Source organism: Bidens hawaiensis, unplaced genomic scaffold (assembly GCF_021521415.1).
Source record: "Bidens hawaiensis isolate Kalapana, Puna unplaced genomic scaffold, B.hawaiensis_p1.1 tig00027112_1, whole genome shotgun sequence".
In the NCBI taxonomy this organism is placed as follows: domain Eukaryota; kingdom Viridiplantae; phylum Streptophyta; class Magnoliopsida; order Asterales; family Asteraceae; genus Bidens; species Bidens hawaiensis.
Genome location: NW_027494379.1, coordinates 216,167 through 244,131, shown reverse-complemented (window position 1 = coordinate 244,131; position 27,965 = coordinate 216,167). Strand labels below are relative to the sequence as shown.

The window sequence follows — 27,965 nt, the reverse complement described above, 5'->3', positions numbered from 1 at the left end:
ATGAGTAGGCTAAGTAGATATACTAGCAATCCAAGTGTTCAACATTGGAAAGCTATTATAAGGGTGCTTAGGTACATAAGATACACAAGAGACTATGATTTGCATTATACCAACCATCCAGGTGTGATCGAAGGGTATACTGATGCAAACTGGATTTCGGATATGAAAGATTCCAAATCAACAAGTGGGTACGTGTTCCTACTTGGTGGGGCAGCAATATCTTGGAAATCATCCAAACAAACTGTAATTGCTAGATCCAAAATGGAGTCTGAATTCATTGCCTTAGACAAATCTGAGGAAGAGGCAGAATGGTTACGTCAATTCGTGGAAGACATTCCACAATGGCCAAAGCCGTTGTCGGCAATTTGCATACACTGTGACAATGAGTCTGCAATTGGTAGATCTCAACGTTCAATGTATAATGGAAAATCAAGGCATACGAGACGTAGACATAACACGATACGACAACTACTGTCAACGGGTGTTATCACGATTGACCATGTGAGGTCAGAAGATAACATTGCAGACCCGTTAACAAAAGGCTTAAGCACGGATAAATTTTATATGTTGTCGAGAGGAATGGGACTAAAGCCCGCGATAAAGGAAGTATGAGGGAAACCTAACTTAGCAGACTGGAGATCCCAAGAGCTAAGTTCAATAGGCAAACTTAATCATATGACCAGAGGCAGTCACTGTGGGGGAGTACCCCAAAACCAAAGGGAGTCTTGAACTTCCTAGTCCTTTCTCCTAGGGGAGTAACCTAAAACCAGTGACATTTGGGAGAGATTAAGCATATTAAGGTTAAGTGAAATAACCATGATGCTTTTAATGATTCATGGGAATCACCTATGTTAGAGAGAAGTGTGGTCGCTTCGAATGGAATTGTGGGAAGGCGCAATTTCCTAGAGCTCTCGCAGAACCAGGACCGTGATCCATGACCATAATGTAACATCCCGAAATTTCAAGATAATATTAATTATATTACTTAATAATAGAGGGAAAGTTTACTCGGGTTATCAGGAAATAAATAAAAAAATAGGAGTTGGTATGGGTCGGGCTAGTGTCGGGTAATGGACGTTGGTTATGGATTTGGATTAATTGAGATGGGTTAAATGAGAATGGGATTTCAGGGATATAAATACCCCCAAAATCCCAAAATATCTTCATTTTCACCAAACTCCCACACACACACACACCACACACATACCGCCGCCGGACCGAAGGCAGATCCGGGCAGATCCGGCAGACCCGAGTGAGAGAGAGAGCGATTAGTGGTGATAAGCAAGTAAACGAGATCCAAACAAGCTCAAAAAGGTATGATTCTTGACCTTTAAGGTTTAAAGATCCAAGCTTTTTAGTGTATAAGCGATCAAAAATGGTCGGGAAGCGTAGTGGGTGATATTGAACCATAGCAAAGGTGTTAAAATCGCTCAAAATGCTGAAAAGAAACCGAACAGCGGCTGTCTGGGTAACTTCGCCTTCATCTGGGCAACTTCGCCTTCAACGCGATGAACTTCGCCTGCAAGCTAAGTTCGCCTAATGAACTTCGCCTGCAAGCTAAGTTCGCCTGATGATAACTTCGCCTGAAGCCAAGTTCGCCTAAGGTTTAACTTCGCCTAAAGCCAAGTTCGCCTAAGGTTTAACTTCGCCTGCAAGCTAAGTTCGTCTGATGATAACTTCGCCTGAAGCCAAGTTCGCCTAAGGTTTAACTTCGCCTAAAGCCAAGTTCGCCTAAGGTTTAACTTCTCCTGAAGCTAAGTTCGCCTGAGGTTTAACTTCGCCTAAAGCCAAGTTCGCCTGAGGTTTAACTTCGCCTAAAGTTAAGTTCGCTTAGAAAATAAATTAAAAACCTAATGGAAAATGTGTTAAGACAGTTAATGTAAATAAAATTTTTCCAAGCTGACCTGGCAGCTCGACCCCAGCCAGGGGCTCTGCCCCTTGGACCCTGCTAGGGGCTGCCGCCCCTAGACCCCGCAGCCAGGGGCGCTGCCCCCGGACCCCCGTTCGTTGTGGGTAGTAGTTAAGACTGGAAAGATGATATGAGTAGTGATAGTTGTTTGATACATGTAACTTGTACAGTCAGCCGAGCTCAGATAGAGAAGGGATTTGCTGTAACGATTCCGGCAAATCCAGGTATACCCTAGCCGGTATATACTATTTACGTGTCATTTAATATTGATTATATGAGTTATAGTACGTATATACGAGTATATATGATTCATAGTACGAATCATACTCGATTATATAGTGAATCGTATTGGAATTACAATTAACCAATGAACGATTATTGAAACCCGAACGAATCGGGAATTGCATTATAGACGAAGTATATAATGTTTAGTGATGTTTTTGAAGTATTAATGCTTCGGGATAAGTGAATTATAGCACAGAAAAAGGATTTCGATTTATTAGTACGTCGGTACGATAAACGAAACATTTCACATCAAACCAAGCAAGAGACGATCGATCAAACCGAAAAAGATGCACAAATACCGACAATACGATGTTTTAAGTCATTTAATGTCATGGGTTAAGTTTTTAAAGTTTTTTAAGTCGGTTTTATGTAAATTTTATTTTAACCCGGTAAACAACCATTTTAGGCTCGTTTTAAACCGAATTACGAGTTTAAACGAGAAACGAACTGAACCAGATTATCCACAACATTATCCGGATTGCGTAATCCGAATGTGTGGCCTAGAATGGATGTGTGGGACCCACCCCACCCCATAAGGTGGACCGATCGGCCCCCTATCCATTATTATCAATTCATTTTTCTTTTTTTTACAAGATCAAAACTCTCTCAATTCCTTCCATACATTCAAGTGTTCATCAAGATCATCATTTTTAACCAAGAACACAAGGTATAAGCATGTTATAATGCAAGATCTTTGGTGTTGATTTCTTAATTTTGAGTTGTTTTGCAAGAACAAGAGGTTCCAAGTGAAATATGGGTGAAAACCCGAGATGGAACCGATCCTTGCTAGATCAAGTGATGTATACAAGTTATACACGGGATCTTGATCCAAGAAACGAGTTAGAAGTGTCAATAACGAATTTTTACGGTTAGAATCTTGTAAAATGAATTTCTATGTGAAAGACGGGAGAAAACCCGAGATGAAACCGACTCTTGCATGATCAAGAGATGTATACAAGTTATACAAGGGATCTTGGTCCAAGAAATGACTAAAAAGAGTCGAGAACGGATTTTTACGATTATAACCTTTGTTTTTATATCAAAACCGACACTATGAAAGAAATGGTTTGATTGTTGGTGTAACTTGCTTGGTATAGTGTTATTGTGCTTGTAAGTGTTGTATCTAGTGGGTAGCAAAGGCTAGAAACCAAGATCTTTGCGATCTAACGCTAGAAAACACAAAATAGTTCGGTTTTCGTGTGATTTAGTGATTTTGGACAGATTGTAGTGTGCTTAGAGTCGGGTCATGAAATTTCACAGAGATGATCTACACATGAAAATATGAGATCTGTGAATTTTTGGTAATTTTTGGATAAAAGATGAATATTTGGTGAATTTAATGCTCGGTTTTGGCCAAAAATGGTGAAAAATAGCTAAACTTGATGAAAAATTCTGAAAAATTTAGGATAAGCTTTTTATAACATATAAAAGTCACACACAAAATTTGATCTCAGTTGGAGAAGTCTAAAGGGGCTTTTCGGTAAAACGAGTTCTAGGGCTTTTTAGCTCGGTTTTTGTGAAAATGGCTTGAAAAATGAGTTTTGGGTTCTGGAAAAATTCCAGAGAGTTATGAGGATGGCAGGGATCATCCCGGAAAAATTTGGGATTTTTCTAAACTCTTTTGGTATTTTTGACATATTTAGTGTTTTAATAGTGTTTAAAAATAGATAAATAAATGTAAATATAAAAAAATAAATCTGGAAAATTTTTATAAAATTTATTACTGTCAAAATAAGTTTTGTCCAAAATTTCAAGACCCGAGACTAAACGGGTGATTATTTGTACTAAAAAGAACATAAAAACAAATTTTTAAAGCTTAAAACGTGTAAACCGGAAAAACTCGCATAAGCGAGCTGACTGGTATATAAAAACCTAAAAATAGACCATTTTCATAATACTAAGTAAATTAAATAAAAGAAAATCATCCGAAAATAATTCGGATGATTTGGGTAATTTCACCCGATTTTACTGTTTCCGGCACCTAAATGACGGAAACGGGCCCCGCGGCCAAACGGGGTGTCCAAACCGAGCTCTAATTTCATCACGTTAACTAAAGTAACAGTCAAACACCATTTTTGGGTCGGGTGTGAATAAACTCATTTTTGAAACTAAAAACGGATGACCGTGCTAGGCACGCAAATCAAGGAAAACATAAAAATGATAATTTTGACCGTCCGTCTCTAAGTAATGGCACAATCTGAGTCCTTAGGAGTGTCACGGGGTTAACATTGTCCCCGGATCGAGTACAGTACTGGGTTAACAAGGTCCCCAGATGTACCGATTAACACGGATTTAATTTATGGGAATTATATAGTAACGATTATATATTATATTACAGATCCAGGCTTATAGCAGTTCATTGTATCACGTCCCGACTCACAGAAAGGTGAGTTTTCACGAGCCCCTTTTACTGAACTGTTTTAAATATTTTCCCGGGGCGGAAAGCATGTATTTATTAAAGTATTTAAGTACATACTGATCGTATGGAAACACTTGTATATTTAAATATATATATGGTTTGATGCATAGAATATATAAATTGTTTATCGTGTGGGATTGTTCTGGGGTAACATAGTTCCCAGAGGTTATTATTGTTCTGGGGTAACATAGTTCCCAGAGGTTATTATTGTTCTGGGGGTAACATAGTTCCCAGAGGTTATTATTGTTCTGGGGTAACATAGTTCCCAGAGGTGATTATTGTTCTGGGGTAACATAGTTCCCAGAGGTTATTATTGTTCTGGGGTAACATAGTTCCCAGAGGTTATTATTGTTCTGGGGTAACTTAGTTCCCAGAGGTCATAAATGTTCTGGGGAAACATAGTTCCCCGCATAATTACATTGTTTAATAAATGATTATTAAAATGATCTGTCAGTGTTAATGTAAATTAGTGAAACTCACCAACTATTCGTAGTTGACCCGTTTTCTTTACATGTTTTCTAGGTATGCCCAAGTTGGAATGATTGATATGTGCTTAATGATCTGTGCTACTTGTTGGAAGCTTGCTGATCTATATTTTGTAATGAATATATTAATGTCTTATCGGTAAAACTCGTGTGTAACACCTAGACAGTAACGAATTAGCAACAATGTAATATGATATAAATTAATGTAGTGGTATTTCCTTTATAAGCAATGCTGTTGATATCTGATGTGTCTGTTGCATCCCGTGTACGTTTCCGCTGCGGTTACGGGGTGTTACAGAACTTGGTATCAGAGCCATTGGTTATAAAGAATTAGGATGTCTTTAAAAGATACCTAAAATATAACCAGTAGCTCATGTATTATAGGATCTGAATATCAACTAAATATATATTGTGACGAGATCGGGATGAACTTGGATGGACAAGTGGGTTATTGTGGTCCGGAACATAATAACAGACTTGTCTACACGAGGGAATTCAGGGGAAGTCACGGGGGACTTTAATAGGTAAAATTGGCAACATATGTGCAAATATGTGATAATATTGTTATGTAGTCAAGTTGTATAAGTAAGTGCATATTAATTTGATTATGATTTACACCATGGAAAGAACTATATGTTTGTTAACTTGTGTGCAGGTAATATGTCAAGGACCCCCAGTGCGTCGTTCGAGGAGGATCCGGAGGAGGTTAGCTCCGGGGACTCCGGGAGCCCTCTTGTAGCATCCAGCACCGAGCCTTCCGAGGCTAGCTTGAGGAATTCCGGCCAGTCCTCCTCAGCTAGGATGGCCAGATCCCCGACCCCACCCGCACCACAGGTCGCTTCTGCACCCCACTGGATTCGGACCCCGCCTCACGGCGCGGATCAGTATTCCACCGGTCCGACCTATCTCGCCCCCACCCCGACCTGCTACTCGTAGGGGCGAGTCCTCTAGCTCTCGTCCCGAGCCTGCGACCCTACCGGTGTGGGGTCTCCCGAGACAGGAGCGGGATGCCGCGGCCTGGCTCCGGACGCTCACCGAGCAAGTAAACGAGCACTCCGCCGCCTTGACGGTGGGAGTCCAAAGGAGAATGTACCTGGGCGATTGCATACTGGATCATCAGTATGCAATAGCCCAACTGAAGAGGGAGTGCTCGTACTCCCAATGGATGCTGGACCGGTTGGAGAGTCGGGTTCGGGTTCTGATGGCGGTGTTAGTGGTGCTGGTGGCGATGTTGGTGGGGTTGGTTTACCACCATGTTTAGTTGTTTTGGGTTTGGGGATAGACAGGGACCATTTTTTTGATACTCTGTGTAAGTAGTTAGTGGTGATACTAACACGGAGTGAATCTTGTTTAGTTATGATACAACCACTGGCCCCTAGGGTGGGTCTCTTTTGGGGCAGATCATTATAGATACTTTTGGGTATCATTCAAGCACTGACCCTTTTACGGGTTATGTCGAGATGATACCGACATAGGGCCCTTGTATTAAAACTTAGTTGTGTGATGTTGACTGGAAAGTATGTAAACTGATGTTTGTGTAATATGTATCAATGTTTACTAATGAATGAAATATGTATTGTGTTTTATAATTTGAGATGGTATTGATTATATGTATTTCTTGATGTTGTGTAGAATGGCACCGAAACGATCAACGAAAATATCGGAAGTAGATGTGAGCCGTTTGATTGCTCAACAGTTGGAGGCTGCGATACCGGATATAGTATCGCGCATCACCGCCAGTATCAACAACTCGACCAATCCAACCCCTCCGAGCAATCAAACACCCATAAATAATGACGGGGAACAAAATGCTAATCCTCCAAGGAATGATAACACTATTCCGAGTAATGACGCACCGCCTAGGGTGGTCGTTACTGACAGCAATGGCCCTATACCTACGGTAGAGACAAACCGTACCGAACCAATTCGTGCATCCAGGGGATGTTCGATCAAGGATTTTATGTTGTGCAAGCCATTAGAGTTTAGCGGGTCTGAAGGACCGAATGGGTTAGTTAAATGGATAGAGAAAATAGAATCAGTGGTGAATATTAGCAACTGTCCCAAGGATTGTGTCGTTAAGTACGCCACCTGTACATTCACCGACCATGCCTTGACATGGTGGAACACCATAGTACAGACTCGAGGTCAGGCGGCGACAAACCACATGACCTGGACGGAGCTTAAGGCTCTTGTGTTGGAACATTTCTGCCCAAAGAATGAATTGCAGAAACTGGAAAATGAGTTGTGGAATCTGGAGATGAAGGGGGCGGACCACTTGGGTTATACCAATCGGTTTAATGAACTGTCACGATTAGTACCGTGGTTGGTCACCCCGGAGACGAAGAGGGTGGAACGTTATATTTGGGGACTTACTCCAGTAGTGAGGAGTATAGTCAACGCGGGGGGACACCAGACGTATGAAAGTGCAGTGACACAGGCTGGCATTGTCACGTATGATTTCTTGCGGAGCGGATCACTAAAGGTGACAGGAGAATCCGCTGGGGGAAAACGGGGGTACATATGATCATAGAATCCAGGAAAAGCAGCAAAGCAAACGAACTAGGCCCGCTGCCCAGAGCTATGCCATGACTAGTTCGGGCGGGAGGCAAGAACCGCAGAAGGGAACGTTTTCTAAGTGCGGGAAATGTGGTTACCACCATAGTGGCGTGTGCAAAGAGGTGGTGTGCCACCGGTGTGGCAGGATTGGACACTACGCACCAAATTGTAAGACAAATCTGAACAACCTGAACCGACAACCGCAACCTATTCGTGCGCAACCATTTAGAACTCAACCAGCCCGACAGCAGAACCCGCAAGGAAACCAGATGGTGACCACTAGCCGTGCTTGCTACGAATGCGGCAGCACGGATCACTTTAAAAGGAACTGCCCGAAACTGAACCAGGGAGGAAACGGGAGACAACTCACGGGTCAGGCATCGTCGTCCAATCCGGCGCGAGGCCGAGCATTCGTGATGGGGGCGAACGAGGCGCGCCAGGACCCCAGCGTATTGACAGGTACCTTCCTCGTCTCTGATCATTACGCTTCCGTATTATTTGATACAGGCGCCGATAGAAGTTTTGTCTCCGTTAGATTCCTTTCGATAGCAAACCTTCCTATTGGTGAAACCATAGAACCTTACACCGTAAAAGTCGCTAACGGTAAAACCATGATAGTTAATCGGATAGTTCGGAATTGCCCTTTTATTCTGAACGAACAATCCTTTCTGATTGACTTGTTACCAGTAGAATTGGGTAGTTTTGACGTGATAGTGGGAATGGATTGGTTGGCACGTAACAGGGTAGAAATAAACTGTGAAAAGAAAACCGTCAAGATCCGGGTGTCGGATGACGAGGAGGTATTAGTGCATGGAGAAAAATCCGGCACCATGATACCATTTATATCCCACCTCAAGGTGTTGAAATATATACGTCAGGGATGTGTGGCGTATCTAGCGAGCCTGACGGCCGCTGATTCTGAGGAAAAACGGTTGGACGATATTCCCGTGGCACGCGAATTTCCACAAGTTTTTCCAGAGGAACTTTCTGGATTACCTCCAACCCGGCAGGTCGAATTCAGAATCGATCTGTTACCTCAAGCTGGCCCTGTTGCTAAGGCGCCCTACCGACTTGCACCATCCGAGATGCAAGAATTATCCAACCAGTTGCAGGAATTGTTGGATAAAGGATTTATACGTCCCAGTTATTCCCCGTGGGGTGCACCTGTTTTATTAGTGAAAAAGAAGGACGGGAGCCTTAGAATGTGCATTGATTACAGGGAATTGAACAAGTTGACAATCAAAAATAGGTATCCTCTCCCCCGAATCGATGATCTGTTCGACCAACTACAAGGTGCGAGCTACTTTTCAAAAATAGATCTTAGATCGGGATACCATCAGGTTAGAATTCAGGAGGAGGATATCCCAAAAACTGCATTCCGGACTCGCTACGGCCATTACGAGTTCTTAGTTATGCCTTTTGGGCTAACAAATGCGCCAGCAGTATTCATGGATCTCATGAATCGAGTCTGTAAACCCTATCTTGACAAATTCGTCAGTGTATTTATTGACGATATTTTGATATACTCAAAGAGTAAAGAAGAGCACGAGCAACACTTAAAGTTAGTTCTAGAGCTCCTGGATCAGGAGAAGTTATATGCAAAATTCTCCAAGTGTAACTTCTGGTTACAAGAGGTGCAATTCCTCGGTCACGTTATAAACCACCAAGGAATACACGTTGATCCGAGTAAGGTTGAAGCAATTAAGAATTGGCAAGCGCCTAAATCTCCAAAGGAAATCCGCCAATTCTTAGGCTTAGCTGGATACTATCGTCGATTTATAGAGAACTTTTCCAGCATCGCCCAACCTTTAACCCTCCTGACTCAAAAGGATCAGAAGTATGAATGGGGTGAAGAGCAGGAAACGGCGTTTCAAACGCTAAAACAAAGATTGTGCCAAGCGCCAATCTTAAGTCTCCCCGACGGAGACGATGGTTTTGTCGTGTATTGTGACGCATCTCGGAGAGGGTTAGGATGCGTATTGATGCAAAATAGTAAGGTTATAGCCTATGCTTCTCGACAATTAAAAGTTCACGAGAAAAATTACACTACTCATGACCTGGAACTGGGAGCGGTCATCTTCGCACTTAAAATCTGGAGGCACTATCTCTACGGTACAAAGTGCACCATCTTCACCGATCATAAAAGTTTGCAACACATATTCGATCAGAAAGAACTGAATATGAGACAACGAAGATGGGTCGAATTATTAAGTGACTATGACTGTGACATCCGTTATCACCCCGGCAAGGCTAACGTCGTAGCCGATGCCTTGAGTAGGAAGGATCGGGTTAAGCCATTGCGAGTGCGAGCGCTGGGGATGATAGTTCAGTCGAGCCTTTCGGATTTGATTCGAGTCGCTCAACGCGAGGCGTTGAAAGGGGACCAATTGGAAAAAGAGGGACTTTTCTGTAACGAGAAGAATTTCGAACAGCGTGTGGACGAAATTCTCTATTTCAAAAATCGGATTTGGATTCCGACCCTTCACGACCTTCGTAATTTGATCATGGACGAAGCACATAAATCAAAATATTCCATACATCCGGGATCAGATAAAATGTACAAGGATGTGAAAGAATTTTACTGGTGGCCAGGTATGAAAAAGGATGTAGCCACATACGTCGGCAAGTGTACGACGTGTGCGAGAGTTAAGGCGGAGCACCAGAAACCCTCGGGAATATTACAACAACCGGAGATTCCCGAATGGAAATGGGAGCAAATCACGATGGATTTCGTGACACACCTCCCTAAGACACCCCGGGGACATGATGCAATTTGGGTAGTCGTGGATCGACTAACCAAATCGGCACATTTTATTCCGATTAGGAATAATTATAACACTGAGAGACTTGCGCAAATTTATATAAATGAAATAGTGTCTCGTCATGGCATCCCCATCTCGATCATCTCCGATAGGGATAGCCATTTCACCTCCAAACTTTGGCAAGCTGTCCAAGAAGCATTGGGAACACGTATTGACCTAAGCACAGCTTACCACCCTCAGACCGATGGTCAGTCTGAGAGGACCATTCAAACTTTGGAGGATTTGCTTCGTGCCTGCGTACTGGACTTTAAGGGAAACTGGGATCAACATCTCCCACTCGTTGAATTTTCCTATAATAACAGTTACCATAGCAGTATAAAGGCAGCACCTTATGAAGCATTGTATGGACGGAAATGCCGATCACCACTTTGCTGGTCTGAAGTGGGTGACTCGCAAGTCATTAGATCGGATCTAGTCCAGGAGACGACCAGCAAGATTCTTGAAATCAAGAACAACCTGAAAGCCGCGCGGGATCGGCAGAAGAGTTATGCCGATACCCGTCGAAAACCGTTGTCATTTGAGAAGGGTGAAAAGGTATATTTGAAAGTATCACCCTGGAAAGGAGTGGTCAGATTTGGAAAGGCGGGGAAGTTGGCCCCTAGATACATTGGGCCATTCAGCATCACTGCAAAAATCGGTCCGGTAGCTTACCGATTAGAACTGCCTGAGGAACTAAGTGCAGTTCATAACGTGTTCCATGTGTCAAATTTGAAAAGATGTCTGGCGGATGAGACATCGGTGTTACCCTTAGAGGGTGTTCAAATAAATGATAAGCTCAAATTCGTAGAGGAGCCCATTGAAATAGTGGACGGTAAGATCAAGCAACTTAGACACAATAAGATCTCGTTGGTCAAAGTTAGATGGAATTCGCAACGAGGCCCAGAATTTACTTGGGAACGAAAGGATGAATTTCGGAAGAAATACCCCCACCTATTTCCTCAAAAGGAAGTAGTTGACGTGTAAAATTTCGATGACGAAATTTTTATAACGGGGGGAGAATGTAACGATTCCTGCAAATCCAGGTATACCCTAGCCGGTATATACTATTTACGTGTCATTTAATATTGATTATATGAGTTATAGTACGTATATACGAGTATATATGATTCATAGTACGAATCATACTCGATTATATAGTGAATCGTATTGGAATTACAATTAACCAATGAACGATTATTGAAACCCGAACGAATCGGGAATTGCATTATAGACGAAGTATATAATGTTTAGTGATGTTTTTGAAGTATTAATGCTTCGGGATAAGTGAATTATAGCACAGAAAAAGGATTTCGATTTATTAGTACGTCGGTACGATAAACGAAACCTTTCACATCAAACCAAGCAAGAGACGATCGATCAAACCGAAAAAGATGCACAAATACCGACAATACGATGTTTTAAGTCATTTAATGTCATGGGTTAAGTTTTTAAAGTTTTTTAAGTCGGTTTTATGTAAATTTTATTTTAACCCGAAAAACAACCATTTTAGGCTCGTTTTAAACCGAATTACGAGTTTAAACGAGAAACGAACTGAACCAGATTATCCACAACATTATCCGGATTGCGTAATCCGAATGTGTGGCCTAGAATGGATGTGTGGGACCCACCCCACCCCATAAGGTGGACCGATCGGCCCCCTATCCATTATTATCAATTCATTTTTCTTTTTTTTTACAAGATCAAAACTCTCTCAATTCCTTCCATACATTCAAGTGTTCATCAAGATCATCATTTTTAACCAAGAACACAAGGTATAAGCATGTTATAATGCAAGATCTTTGGTGTTGATTTCTTAATTTTGAGTTGTTTTGCAAGAACAAGAGGTTCCAAGTGAAATATGGGTGAAAACCCGAGATGGAACCGATCCTTGCTAGATCAAGTGATGTATACAAGTTATACACGGGATCTTGATCCAAGAAACGAGTTAGAAGTGTCAATAACGAATTTTTACGGTTAGAATCTTGTAAAATGAATTTCTATGTGAAAGACGGGAGAAAACCCGAGATGAAACCGACTCTTGCATGATCAAGAGATGTATACAAGTTATACAAGGGATCTTGGTCCAAGAAATGAGTAAAAAGAGTCGAGAACGGATTTTTACGGTTAAAACCTTTGTTTTTATATCAAAACCGACACTATGAAAGAAATGGTTTGATTGTTGGTGTAACTTGCTTGGTATAGTGTTATTGTGCTTGTAAGTGTTGTATCTAGTGGGTAGCAAAGGCTAGAAACCAAGATCTTTGCGATCTAACGCTAGAAAACACAAAATAGTTCGGTTTTCGTGTGATTTAGTGATTTTGGACAGATTGTAGTGTGCTTAGAGTCGGGTCATGAAATTTCACAGAGATGATCTACACATGAAAATATGAGATCTGTGAATTTTTGGTAATTTTTGGATAAAAGATGAATATTTGGTGAATTTAATGCTCGGTTTTGGCCAAAAATGGTGAAAAATAGCTAAACTTGATGAAAAATTCTGAAAAATTTAGGATAAGCTTTTTATAACATATAAAAGTCACACACAAAATTTGAGCTCAGTTGGAGAAGTCTAAAGGGGCTTTTCGGTAAAACGAGTTCTAGGGCTTTTTAGCTCGGTTTTTGTGAAAATGGCTTGAAAAATGAGTTTTGGGTTCTGGAAAAATTCCAGGGAGTTATGAGGATGGCAGGGATCATCCCGGAAAAATTTTGGATTTTTCTAAAGTCTTTTGGTATTTTTGACATATTTAGTGTTTTAATAGTGTTTAAAAATAGATAAATAAATGTAAATATAAAAAAATAAATCTGGAAAATTTTTATAAAATTTATTACTGTCAAAATAAGTTTTGTCCAAAATTTCAAGACCCGAGACTAAACGGGTGATTATTTGTACTAAAAAGAACATAAAAACAAATTTTTAAAGCTTAAAACGTGTAAACCGGCAAAACTCGCATAAGCGAGCTGACTGGTATATAAAAACCTAAAAATAGACCATTTTCATAATACTAAGTAAATTAAATAAAAGAAAATCATCCGAAAATAATTCGGATGATTTGGGTAATTTCACCCGATTTTACTGTTTCCGGCACCTAAATGACGGAAACGGGCCCCGCGGCCAAACGGGGTGTCCAAACCGAGCTCTAATTTCGTCACGTTAACTAAAGTAACAGTCAAACACCATTTTCGGGTCGGGTGTGAATAAACTCATTTTTGAAATTAAAAACGGATGACCGTGCTAGGCACGCAAATCAAGGAAAACATAAAAATGATAATTTTGACCGTCCGTCTCTAAGTAATGGCACAATCTGAGTCCTTAGGAGTGTCACGGGGTTAACATTGTCCCCGGATCGAGTACAGTACTGGGTTAACAAGGTCCCCAGATGTACCGATTAACACGGATTTAATTTATGGGAATTATATAGTAACGATTATATATTATATTACAGATCCAGGCATATAGCAGTTCATTGTATCACGTCCCGACTCACAGAAAGGTGAGTTTTCACGAGCCCCTTTTACTGAACTGTTTTAAATATTTTCCCGGGGCGGAAAGCATGTATTTATTAAAGTATTTAAGTACATACTGATTGTATGGAAACACTTGTATATTTAAATATATATATGGTTTGATGCATAGAATATATAAATTGTTTATCGTGTGGGATTGTTCTGGGGTAACATAGTTCCCAGAGGTTATTATTGTTCTGGGGTAACATAGTTCCCAGAGGTTATTATTATTCTGGGGTAACATAGTTCCCAGAGGTGATTATTGTTCTGGGGTAACATAGTTCCCAGAGGTGATTATTGTTCTGGGGTAACATAGTTCCTAGAGGTAATTATTGTTCTGGGGTAACATAGTTCCCAGAGGTGATTATTGTTCTGGGGTAACATAGTTCCCAGAGGTTATTATTGTTCTGGGGTAACATAGTTCCCAGAGGTTATTATTGTTCTGGGGTAACTTAGTTCCCAGAGGTCATAAATGTTCTGGGGAAACATAGTTCCCCGCATAATTACATTGTTTAATAAATGATTATTAAAATGATCTGTCAGTGTTTATGTAAATTAGTGAAACTCACCAACTATTCGTAGTTGACCCGTTTTCTTTACATGTTTTCTAGGTATGCCCAAGTTGGAATGATTGATATGTGCTTAATGATCTGTGCTACTTGTTGGAAGCTTGCTGATCTATATTTTGTAATGAATATATTAATGTCTTATCGGTAAAACTCGTGTGTAACACCTAGACAGTAACGAATTAGCAACAATGTAATATGATATAAATTAATGTAGTGGTATTTCCTTTATAAGCAATGCTGTTGATATCAGATGTGTCTGTTGCATCCCGTGTACGTTTCCGCTGCGGTTACGGGGTGTTACATTTGCAGCTATCAGAAAAAGAAGCAGAATTCAGGTGAGTTCTAGCCCCATTTACGTGTTACGTTTTCGGGGCTGTGTGCATACTCAATATGTTTGTTAATACACTTATCCTAAGAGATAAGTGTATGCCTTATATGGATAATGTGAAATATATGAATGATTGCTTGATGGTACGTGAACGATCTTCGGATATTGCACGTACTGTCAGGTTGCAGCGCTAAGAATAAGGTAAGTATGTTATGTATGTTTATGTGTATGAACATGATAGAGATAATAGAAGAAAGAAATGATAACGTATGGTTGTATGGTTACGAAGAGGGTTCCGAGCCCTAGTAATACTCGAGGAATGTAGGGCGTAATGCTCTTTATAACGTAAGATATGAAAGTAAGATAATACAAAAGAAAGTAAGAAAGTATGAACGAAAGGATATAATTTTATGTGTATGCCGTGTATGGTATATGTGATCGATACGATTGATTGCTTGACGGTACGTGAACGATCTTCGGATATTGCACGTATCGTCAAGGGAAGTGACTAGCTCCTTACATGGATATTAGATAATAAAGTATAGTGTTCCTTTTATGGAAGGTATAGTGTTCCTTTTATGGAAGGTATAGTGTTCCTTTTATGGAATGTATAGTGTTCCTTTTATGGAAGGTATAGTGTTCCTTTTATGGATAGTAAAGTGTTCCTTCTATGGATAGTATGGTGTTCCTCCTATGGAAATTATATATGGTAGGGTAATGGTTCTTTTAATAAATATTACGTGACGATCCTCCTATGGATATTTATACAAGGTTAAGGTAGTAGTATGTGTCTTCGGATACGGGAAGTAATATATGGGAATAGATTGTATGTTGCCTGATTAACTAGAACTCACTCAGCGTAGCTGACTTTTAGTATGCACGCAGGTGAGCTGATTATAGAGTTAGCATGAGGATGACACACGGCATGGATTGAACGGCTGGCATCTGAAGAAAGAAGTAAAGATGTTTTAAATATAAAGTTTTGTGTTATGGTATCAAAGAAAAGATTTAATGTTTTGTAACAAATGATTGATGTTTTATATTCCGCGAAAAGTTTTAATAAACTCTGATTTGAAGAACTGTGTTTATGAGTAAATCCGACGTTAAAGTAGGGCTACCGGGTTCGGAGCCTTACACATAACGGACACAAGAATGAGGGGTTGACCAAACCAGGGAGAGTATTGTGTGAAGGCATATTGTCGTCTACACAAATGGGGGTCTGTTCAAAGTCATCGCGACTACAAATCGCTAGGAGGCTAAGTATGCTTCACAACGGAAGGTTCAAAGGGTAACACCTACCTATCCGGCAATACTCAACTGCTGAAATTTACTTCGAAGAATCGATTTCCATTCATGTGGGGGATTGTTGGAAAATTTGTTACGTGTGCATTAGTAGGTTGTTATGACACAACAAATGCACACTAATAGACATTGATGAATGAGATATCGATGTGTGATTGTGTGTATTTGAAAAAAAATACTATAGTGGTGTATCCCACATTGGTGGGATGAAAAACTTGTACCTTGTTTTTCCTCTATAAATAGAGAGGTAAACTAAGTTGCAACACACACCAAACCTTACACACAACACAAGCATTGTTGCAAGGTTTTTCCAACTTCTTCTTCTTCTACATTTCTGGTTTCTTTTATTCGAACATTCTTCAGGTTTACGGTTAACTCCGGCAGTACCACTGCTCCGGCTGTTGTACCCTGGGAAACAACGAGTTCTCTTGGGAGACTCGAAATATTGTTTTAAGGGCCCCGTGTTCAACACGATCCTCAGCCAAACCGTTTATTTATTTATTTTTTTTTGTATTTGGTTTATTTCTTTGATTCTGTATTGTATTTCAGATTCTTGTATTGTATTGCATAAGTAATAAAACTATTTGTTAATTTTCTGTTTATTTATTCAATTCACGAATTCGGTTCCTACAATTCGAACCAAGCTATTTGATTCCGTTGGTCCTCGAATTAGATTTCGGGTTGTTTGAACCAAGTTATTTGAATTTTGGGATTGTGAAACAGGTTTAAGTTAAAAAAAAATATAATTATGAGAAAATAAAATATATGTATGTATTTATTTATGAAGTACTAAAAGTTTATATATAATTTAAATTTGACTATATGGATCAAGACGCTTCAAAAGTTGCAAATTTAAATTTTATGTGAAACCAAGGCTTGAATGATAAAAAATCTGAAAATCAAGATCAAACTTCTTTTTTTACTAGTTAGACTAGTGATATTTGTATTATGTCCCAAGAAAAAAAAATCCATAGAAAAATAAGTTAATAGACTTATTGATATTTTGTCAATGTCCTTACTAAGGAACTCGCAATCGAATTGATTGTGTTACTTGTCTGCTAGTCGGACCGGTTTTTTTAAAAAAATATTGACGTCATATGCGTGTGTATGTAAAACGGTACTTGTACAAAGCTGAGTTTGTCTAAAAAGCGTATACAATGGGGAGGCAGCACATATATGCATAAGGGTTTTATGGGCAAAAGTATTTGCGTTCATTTAAGAGCGTAAATGGTAAATTTTGTCGTACATAGTATCACCATGTGATTGAACTAAAACAAAAAAATACTTAACATAGACATAGACTTATGTATGATGCATGCAAAACTCATATCATCTTCATATTTGTGGGCAAACACCATACCACTTATAGTATAAAAGTAATATAAAATAATAATGAGGAATGAATATACAACTAGTGTAGCATTTTAAGCTAGTGTTTAATTTCAGTTTATAAATAAAGCACCGTATGTTTTTGCTTGAACTTGCTTTTAGCCTAGTTTTAAAATTGGTCATCTGTAAGGCCCCGTTACCGATAGCCCTACTTTCGTGTTGGATTTACTCATAAACGCAGTTTTAAATATCAGAGTTAATTAAAACATTCGCGGAATATAAAAGCTTTCATAAAACATTTCATAACAAAACACGTCTTGTCTTAAAACATCATTTTGTCTTTCAAAATAAACGAAACATTAAACTTAAACGTCTTGAGTCTTCCGATGCCAGCCTCTTATTCAGTGCCACGTGTCTCCTCAAGCGAGCTGCCTCATCCTACTCACCTGCGTGCATACTAAAAGTCAGCTACGCTGAGTGAGTTGTAGTTAATCATACACTATACAATACACATAAACTTATATTCTTTCATTCATACTTTCATACTTTCATACTTTCTTTTGTATTAACTTACTTTCATATCTTACGTTATAAAAAGCATTACGCCCTACGTTCCTCGAGTATTATTAGGGCTCGGTACCCTCTTTCCTCGAGTATTATTAGGGCTCGGTACCCTCTTTCCTCGAATATTAGTAGGGTTCGGTTCCCTAGTTCTCGAATATCAGTAGGGTTCGATTCCCTCTTCGTTACCATACAACCATACATCATACCTCGAGTATTATTAGGGCCCGGTACCCTCTTCGTAACCATACAACCATCCTTTCCTTCTTTTATTAACTTTATCACATTCATACACATAAGCATACATATCATACTTACCTTATACTTAGCGTTACAACCTGACAGTACGTGCAATATCCGAAGATCGTTCACGTACCGTCAAGCCATCATTCATACATATCACATCATTCACAAAAGGCATACACTTATCTCTTAGGATAAGTGTATTAACAAACATATCGAGTATGCACACAGCCCCGAAAACATAACACATAATTGGGGCTAGAAACTCACCTAAACACGGTTACGTTCACCGTTAATCGTAATCCCTTTCTTCAGTTGTGCACGGCTGACTGTATAACAAGTATACGTATCAATTAACTATCACTACTCATATCATCTTTCTAGTCTTAACTACTACCCACAACGAACGGGGGTCCGGGGGCAGCGCCCCTGGCAGCGGGGTCTAGGGGCGGCAGCCCCTAGCAGGGTCCAAGGGGCAGAGCCCCTGGCTGGGGTCGAGCTGCCAGGTCAGCTTGGAAAAATTTTATTTACATTAACTGTCTTAACACATTTTCCATTAGGTTTTTAATTTATTTTCTAAGCGAACTTAACTTTAGGCGAAGTTAAACCTTAAGCGAACTTAGCTTTAGGCGAAGTTATCAGTTAGGCGAACTTGGCCTTAGGCGAAGTTACCAGTTAGGCGAACTTGGCCTTAGGCGAAGTTACCAGTTAGGCGAACTTGGCCTTAGGCGAAGTTACCAGTTAGGCGAACTTGGCCGTAGGCGAAGTTAAGCTTTGAAGGCGAACTTGGCCGTAGGCGAAGTTAAGCTTTGAAGGCGAAGTTATGCTTTGAAGGCGAAGTTAAGCTTTTGCAGGCGAAGTTGTTCAGGTCAGCTACGGGTTTGGTTTTTATCAAGCATTTTGGCGATTTTAATATCCTTGTTATGGTTCGACATCACCCCCCTACGTTCCCTAACCGTTTTCGTTCGTATATATATCCCGTATATACTATAAAGCTTGGACCTTTAAGGTAAAAACGTTCAACACTACGTAAACTTTAAAGGTCAAGAACATACCTTTTATACGTTCGGTGTGGTCGCGGTTTGCTTGGTTATCTCGTATATTGAAGATCTAATAATGGTCGGCTTGATTCTTGGTCTCGGATGTCTCTCTCTCTCTCGGCCGAATATGGTGTAGTGTATGTGTGTGTTTTTGAGTGTGTAGAGATTATGATGGAAATGAAATGAGGGTTTAGGGTTTTAGGTTGTTTAGGGGATATTTATATCCCTTAAAGCCCATGGACCTAAGGCCCATTCTCATTTAACCCATCTTAATTAATCTAAGTCCATGATCCGTTCTTTACTCGACATTAATTAATTAATAACGCGAAATCACTAAACGTAACTTTCTTTATTTAACATTATAAATTTTAGGATGTTACATCATCTTTGTCTCATCTTTGAGTCCATACCTACTACTTGGCATGTGGTATGCCTTCTCATTTGTTTTTACCTAAAGAAAATGATCTTTACCTTATTATCCGTCCAATACTTTGATCCATACTTTCTTTTTTCCTTTTATGTTGTTGCAAGAGGTTACTCTTGGCTATTAGTCATTTAAAAACTAACTCAAGATGTCATGTGTTGGTTCAAGAATGAATTAATAAAACTCATTAATTCATAAACACACAAAACAAATATGGAATAACTCTCTATTACACATAACTCATGTGTTTTTTCTTGAGAAACCTTAAAAACCTCTACTACACATAACTCATGTGTTTTTTCTTGAGAAACCTTAACTCGGTTGCATCTCGTGTGTTCCATAGTGTCTAACCATAATCCGGTTGATATAGACCAACATCAACTTGCTAGCAAAGACATGATCTAATTTAATTACAAGCCAATTAGAAAACATGTTGTGATTAGAAACATAACTATAACCGACATGACAATATTGGTCACTAAAGTTCACCGACTTATGACCTAGAGTCCGAAGTTACCAACATTAGGATGTCCAATACATTCAATAATCTTTGATTGAGATTTCATGTGATGTGGTATGCAGGATATCATATGTTTTATTTTAACCATATATAACACAGTAGAACTCAGGGGTCTGCAAAAAGGTCTCAGTTTAAAATTTCAAACACGAGATATAAGAAAAAGACACAAATTAACGCCATGGAAGGGTTGTCAAGGATACAATATTTGTTAAAGTCACATTGGTCTAGAATGACATTTGATGATGATAGTAAAAGCAACGGAAATAAACATTAATGTCACAAGAATCGTTAATTAAGCTTATTATCAGAGTTAATTTGTTTTTAGCCTAATATAGTTTGTGTCATATTTCATTGATTCCTTCCGATGTTTTGAGGAATCCTCTTTAACATCATTCATAATCTATCTCTTCTTTTATCTTTACAAATTTAAAAAATATGATACTATTAAAACCTAATTTAAAAAGTACATATATTATTACTAGGTTATAAACCCGTGTATTACACGGGTTTGAAAAATTATATCTCATTCATTATCTTATATGATTCTGGTTCTTCAAGTTGCAATAATCATGTACACAAAACAATCAAAACTTTTGAAAAGTCACATAAGAGCTAAAAAAATGTAAAAAATTGCTTCTAAGTATATTGTTGTGTTATTTTTAACATATCTTGCTGTTGAACTAACAGTTAGAAGAGTTTCTACCGGTAAAAAAATTACCAAAGGTTTTAAATTGAGGGTTTGTTGATATTAAATTTTTAATCATCCATAACCAACAAAAAATAAACTTGTGTGGCTTACTCAATAACTTTTTTCTAATTCATACCTTGGGTTATAAAATTAGAAGCAAGAGCAACTGCATATTTGGTAATATCGGCAAAGAAATTGTAATACTAATAAAGTTATTGGAATTTATCACAATTTTTTTCCATTTTAAACATGCAATCTTATTAAAATTTTCATTTTAGATGATTTTTACACATTTTACTGAGCTTCAACAACATACAACAAACTAAAAAGTTATAGTGAGTTTTGTATCTGTGTGCAAATAAAAAACTGTTATGAAAACATGTTCGGAACTAAAAGTAATATTTTTCATAAAATAACCAGTTTTGACCCTAACTTATACCGACCAAACCGGTTCTTATGCGTTGCGATGACGACACGGCTCGTCCGTTTTGCCAACTATAAGAGAACACAAGTATCGAATTTGACCCATTTACTTAAAGGGTCGAATACAAGTTGAACTTGCCCAAAATGTTCCAAGTCATACGAAAAGTGAGCTTGTTTCAAGTGAAACTTGTTATTACCCGTTATGTAAATCATTGTAAAAAAATTGTTGCAAAGATTTTATTAACAACAAATAAGTATCCCACTGAAAACCAAACCATCATTCCTCTCATATATCAAACAATTATAAGATTCTTGTATAGATTATAGAACACAAACAAATCATAATAATAAACAACCAACTTAAAAGAAACACATTAGTATTTCGAATACCCTACTCATGATCTTATTCCTTACAATGATTTTGTATAAAATCGGTTTGCAACACCCATAATTACAACCATTTTCATATCATTTATAATAGTCAAGTATACTTTATGGACTTAACTTGTAAGTTTTTTTTAACGAGTGTTGTGTCTATAACAGACAACACAATGTCATCACCACCAGGATACTCTTTCATGAATATATGAATTTTGCTTCATGAATTTAAATGGATATCATAAAGTAAAAAAAAAAACTCACCATGACCTCATTATATTTTAGGGATCAAAACAACTTATTTTCTATATCAATTTAGCATGAAACTCTAATTGGTGCAAGTTTGTGACAATGAATAAGCACAATGAATTTCACTATCAGTGATAAAAAAATGCACATAATTATTATATATGAAAGAAAGAGTATTGGTATGCATTATCATCAATCTACTATTCTTCTTGAGTGTTATATTATATCACTTTAGCAAAAGTTATCAATACATATAAAACATTTTTATTATATAGAACTAATAGTAAAAAATAATCAAATGAAATGAACCATTTTCGTATTGCTCAAAGTAAAGACGAATCATGGTATCTTCTGTATCGATCACTAATAAACTAAAAGCATACAACACAAATTTACACACAGTAAAATGAGTTTCAAAAGTTCTATATACGTTCTTTTATTTCTATTTTTTTACTTTATTTACTATAATAAAATGATAGATAAATCATTAACATGGAAAGTATAAAATATTTATTTATTGTTTTAATTAGATAGTTATGAGTCTTATGACTTTCAAAGTTGAATAACAATGATGCCATTTGGTAAAAAAATGGTACAATTAAGTGTCATGTGGCAAATCAATGTTTTTGTTTATTATAATAGTAGATATATACAATGGGTTGCTACAGTAAAGTTTATATATTTGCAAGTTCAGTTCTTTGTTGCTTTGATAAATACAATATAGCACTATAATTTGTGTGTTTTGTGTATGATGTTTGGAACCTTGGTACAACCTTATGAGCTTCATAACAAATAGATGTTTATGTCGTTGAACAAGTAGTCGGTAATCAGCCATGCGATTAGGCTAGCGAGGAGGTTGGAGAATGGAGATAGGCGGCGATCTCGCGGGGTAGTCTGACTAAGTGTTTATCATTTTACGTATTGATGGCTAAGGGTTTCGACTGCAACCTTTTGGTGCGACAATTGTAGTTTTGCGGCGTTGATATGATGGAATCAATTAAAGTTATATATAAGAGCTCTCAGATATTCTATGACGGCCTTGTGGAGATGAAGATCGTACCGTAGCGGAGATTATTTTTGTTTGTTAATATACAATTCATGTTTGTTTGAACGACAAAATATTATTCACTTTACAAAATTGGTTTCTTTAGCAAACTATAAAAGAAAGGCAATCAAACCTGCGCAATAAAATAAATTGCATATATGTGACAAACAATGGAATCAAGTCATTTGCGGGATAAATATTGTAAAGTTATCATTTTCAATTTATTATTGATATAATACGTCTTATATTCTTTTAGGCATATCACGACTTTATTTTGTTAGTTTCTCTTTCGGTTATAGTGAATAACGGTACCATATGAACATTGTAACAAACCAAACCAGACGGTCGACGCAACGCGTTGCGTCGGGTGTTACCTAGTTCAACTACAAAGTCAAAAAGATAAACCAGATAAAATATCCTAAAAAGCATTCATAAATGTCAAACATAGGACAATATTATTTTAAACAAAAATTGTTTATACTGTCCCGTAACAAACATAACTGAAACCGACCAAATTCGTGTCGACTCACCGCCACCATGCCGGGTATAGACAATGCTTAGGTTCTTTACCAACATTTTTTATACTGTACCGTAACTGAAAATGACCAAATTCATGTCGATTCACCGCCACAACGCGGGGTACCGACAATGCTTGGGTTTACCAACATTCGGGTTTTAACAGCCAAATAAACGTCGTTTTAAATATATAATTTGTTTTAACGCTTGCGTCTTAGAATTTAGAGTAACATGACAGGTACATAGGCGTATCTGACCAGTCCCGACGCAACGCGTCGTGTAATTTACTAGTTTGTTTACAATTGAAGTAATCATACATCTAACTCCTCATATGTATCTCTGTTCAACTAAATAATACTGTTTAATTCCATTTTATAATCATATTTCTTTTTTTTTCCTTAAAAAATATATGCAATCAATATAGAGCGAATAGTAATCCATTTATATAGGGAATTGCTATTCAAACAATATATCTATCCCATAAGAGCATTCTCAGCTCATTCTCTAAAGTTGTCAAACCTATATAATTTATGGTAAGTTTTGAGAGAACCATCAAAATCACATCTCCAATCAATTCCTTATTATATGAATGAGTTATATGATAACTAAAGAAAAAACCTAAATATAAAGACTCACTTTTGATAGAACCGTAAACTTTTCTTTACATAAAAGGAGTATAGATTATGGGCCGGGCCTGCTTTTTGGTTGTCTAATATTTCAATTTACAACTGCCTTGTTGTCAAAAAGTTTATATCACTAAGCCCACAGCCCTAGCCCCTCAAGCCCACAAGTTTCTGTTTTTGCAATTAATAAGCAAGTAACATGTAAAATGCAAATTATAAACGTGTAAAATGCACTCCCTATTTTGGCGGCTGAAAAGCTTGGATAAGTTGGTATAGAATAAAAAAAAAATGATAACTATACTCTAGAATTAAAATAAAATTAATAAAACATACGGCTCTCTTCTCAAATTTATAAGATATTATTTTAGGGTTTTGAGTTTTGAAATGAGATGTAACAAATAGCCCAATCTCTATTGTCACTATATATTATTTTTATTATTATTATTATTATTATATATTGCCTTCAACGCCGTTAAATATTTTGACGAAGTTATCTTCTACCCTAGAACATCAAAGGTACTTGATTAATTTCTGTTTATTATTGTGTTAAAAGATTTTATTTTGTTTTTTCATTCCTTAAATTTTTCATGCATGCAGCTTCATATGCATGCATGTATCTTTACTGATTAATCACCACCAACTCTAACCGGAACTAAAACCTTTTAGTCAGAAAGTCATCATAAGGTTGTAGTGGTTCAACTTTATGTTTTTTTTAAGTTCAAATTTTATATACAAAAATTAACCAAGTTCTAGTGATTGGAGGGTCAATGGACTCTCTTGAACCTCGTTCCGTGATTCCCCTTACCCTCCCAAAATCATTCTTTTTGAAGTTAGTAAAGAGATGATATATAGAAATACTCAAATACTCGCAAGCTAGCATGGGCGTAGGCAACTTCAGGGGAACGGGTCGGTCGAACCTGTACAAAATTTTGTTTTAGTGTTATATATATATTAGTGTATTTTGACATTGCACACGTAGAAATTTCAACATCAAACCCGTAGAAAATCCAAATCTAAGTGATAAACAATCGGTCATCCGTCCCTTGAAATTTTCCGAACCCGTAAGCTAGGAAGAATTAAACCCTTAGGAGTATTAATAAAAGTTTGCAAGGCCTCGGCCAACCGGAAAAATAATAATAAAAAACCCTTAGGAGTGCCCTCACATACTAACTTTTTGTTTTGTTTTTTCTTCTAATGTTATTGATTTTGTTTAACTCACATTTTTTTTAATAATCTGATATTATCAACTGCACATTTTGCTCAAGAAATTATATATTGTATAAAATGCTAAAAAATATAAAAGAATGATAATATTGTGACATGTTCTTGCATATTGACATAATTTATTTGTTATAAATGCTATCATAGGATCAATGGGTACCGAAAGACCGAGATCATGGACCGATCTTCCGATGGAAATACTATCATTCATCGCCATCAAATTACCGCTCCTCGAACTCTTAAGTTTCCGAGGAACATGTAAAGATTTTCGCTCTGCTTCATCAACTGCCACGGCTGCAATCGAATCATCCAAAAAACCCTGGCTACTCTTCCACAAATCCGGAGATTCAAAATGCGTCATTTACAATGACTCAAAAACTTACAACCGAGAGATTCCAGACATCGCTGGCGCAGTCTGTCTCGCGTCATATCAAGGATGGTTGCTTCTACACAAGGATAACACAATGTTTTTCTTTTCCCCATTTTCCCTATCCAAAATCCCCCTCCCAGAGTTCCCAAAACCACAAATCGAGGGCCACGTGGGAGCGTTCTCCAACGCTCCCACATCGAAAACATGCATTGTTTCCACCATCAACCCTATTGATAGTTCTTGGTTTGAAATAAACATGATTTCAAAGGGGGAAAACACTTGGACACAACATAAAGTGTCCGGGTACCACGGATCAAACCTTAATGTCACCGGAGCAACATATGATAACAAGGGTGAAACATTTTATTACATGTTTGGTGAGAAATCTGTGTTGGGGTTTTCGGTTAAGGATAAGATAGGGACAAAGTACAACATCGTTGAACCTTCAATGATGCGCAAAGATACGGAGTATTTGCCGTATATTTACTATGAAAACATGTTTCTTAAGAAGAAGATAAAGCTTGAAGATGATGAATATGTTGATGTTTGTGGATTAACATATGAAAATAAAAACTCTAAGAGAATAGTGTACTTGAAAGAAGCTGTTAATGTTTCTGAGACCAAAACAAGGATGTGTAAGGCTGTTTGGATTCAACCAAGGTTTTATGAAGCAAGTAAAGATCTTCAATGGTAAGTGTTTGTCGCCAAATTGTTAGGATTTGATTCTTAATTCATGTCTTTATAAAGATTTTTATTCTCACAAACCTTTTTATTTTCTTTCATTATTTTTGTTTTAAAGTGGATGATATTTGAACATTGAATTTATTATTGATGGTGTTTTTGTTTTGTTTTTGTTTTTTTTGTTAAGAACTAGTTAAATATATTTGAATATTGAATTTTATTATTGACTGGTTTTATACGCGTCCGATGAACAGATTGTTTAATAGCATAATGAGTTAATGACTTAAAACTATCTTTCTTTGTATTATAAACAAGAATAGTTTTGTTTAAAATCTAAACACAACGCGTTTAACTTATGCTTAAAGAAAAATGATAAATTTACGAAACACAAAACATTGAAAGTCAATCATGTAACTATCGAACATTCATGTATGTTAATCCATTTACTTGTTAATATATTTTTTGATTGGTCGTTCAAAAAAAAATCCATTTGTTCATATGACCCAAGCACAAAATTATTTGCATTTCAATAGATGCTTATTCTACCAAAGTCTCATATCATGAATTCCCCAACATCAATTTCAACTTAAACTTCCATCAAATAACAAAATAAGTGGCCACATTAAATAAATAGAAAATTTCTAAAATGTCTCAACTATGGAGAGAGATTTTGTTTTCGTTCATAAAATAAAAGTTTTCAAAAATGTCTTATACAAACACGTCTTTGACAACGTGTTAGGCCTTAATGCGTCTTTCACGATTTGTTTGACCACCAAAAATGTTTTTCACGATCTGTTAGTCTCCAGCGGGCGTCTTTCATGATCTGCTAGCCTCTAGTGTATCTTCCATGACCTGTTAGCCTCTAAAGAGCAGTTTTTTATATAATATTTCATATTTTTCCCTAGACTATTTTTATTATTGTTATTACTTTAATATTATTATTTAAAAACTTGTTGGGGGTGCTATATGTTATGGTTCACAACATGAGAAATTAAATTATTTGGTTATTGACAATTTTAATTGAATTTAAAACCACTCAAAATTTACCAACGAAATTGTTTTGTAACCACAAAACAGAAAATTCACACACATATCATTAATATAATTTTATTAAAGTAGAACTATTACATAAACGACATAAACAAATCTTTTAGTACTCCCAATCTCCTTTACGCGCCCAAATTGGATCATCATATGGTTTCGATACATTAGATAAGTAATAACCGTCTTCCTTTAGTAGCCAAAAAAGATTCTGCTTGTCACACTCAGCACAAACAGTATTTTCTACATATTTATCAAAAATATGAAAATGTGCTGATCGAAACTGATAGTAAAATCTCCTACGAAGAGAGTGTTTCCCCATATGTTGTCGCAAAAATCAAATTTATAGGGGAGATCAGGAGTAAAAATGTGATGCCCAAGATCATCGTCACCTGACCTCACATAAACATAGATATGTGAATTTGGAATTGCGCTGTGTATTTTTATAAACCAAT

General features: G+C 37.4%; 1 protein-coding gene across 1 annotated transcript; it reads left to right on the top strand.

Moving 5' to 3' along the window:
* LOC143574805 (uncharacterized) lies at positions 1–26,482 on the top strand. The gene is made up of 2 exons (XM_077059330.1): positions 1–397; positions 25,566–26,482. Exons 1-2 carry the CDS (start codon positions 1–3, stop codon positions 26,480–26,482), a joined length of 1,314 nt encoding a protein of 437 aa, XP_076915445.1.
* The last annotated feature ends 1,483 nt before the right edge of the window (positions 26,483–27,965 follow it).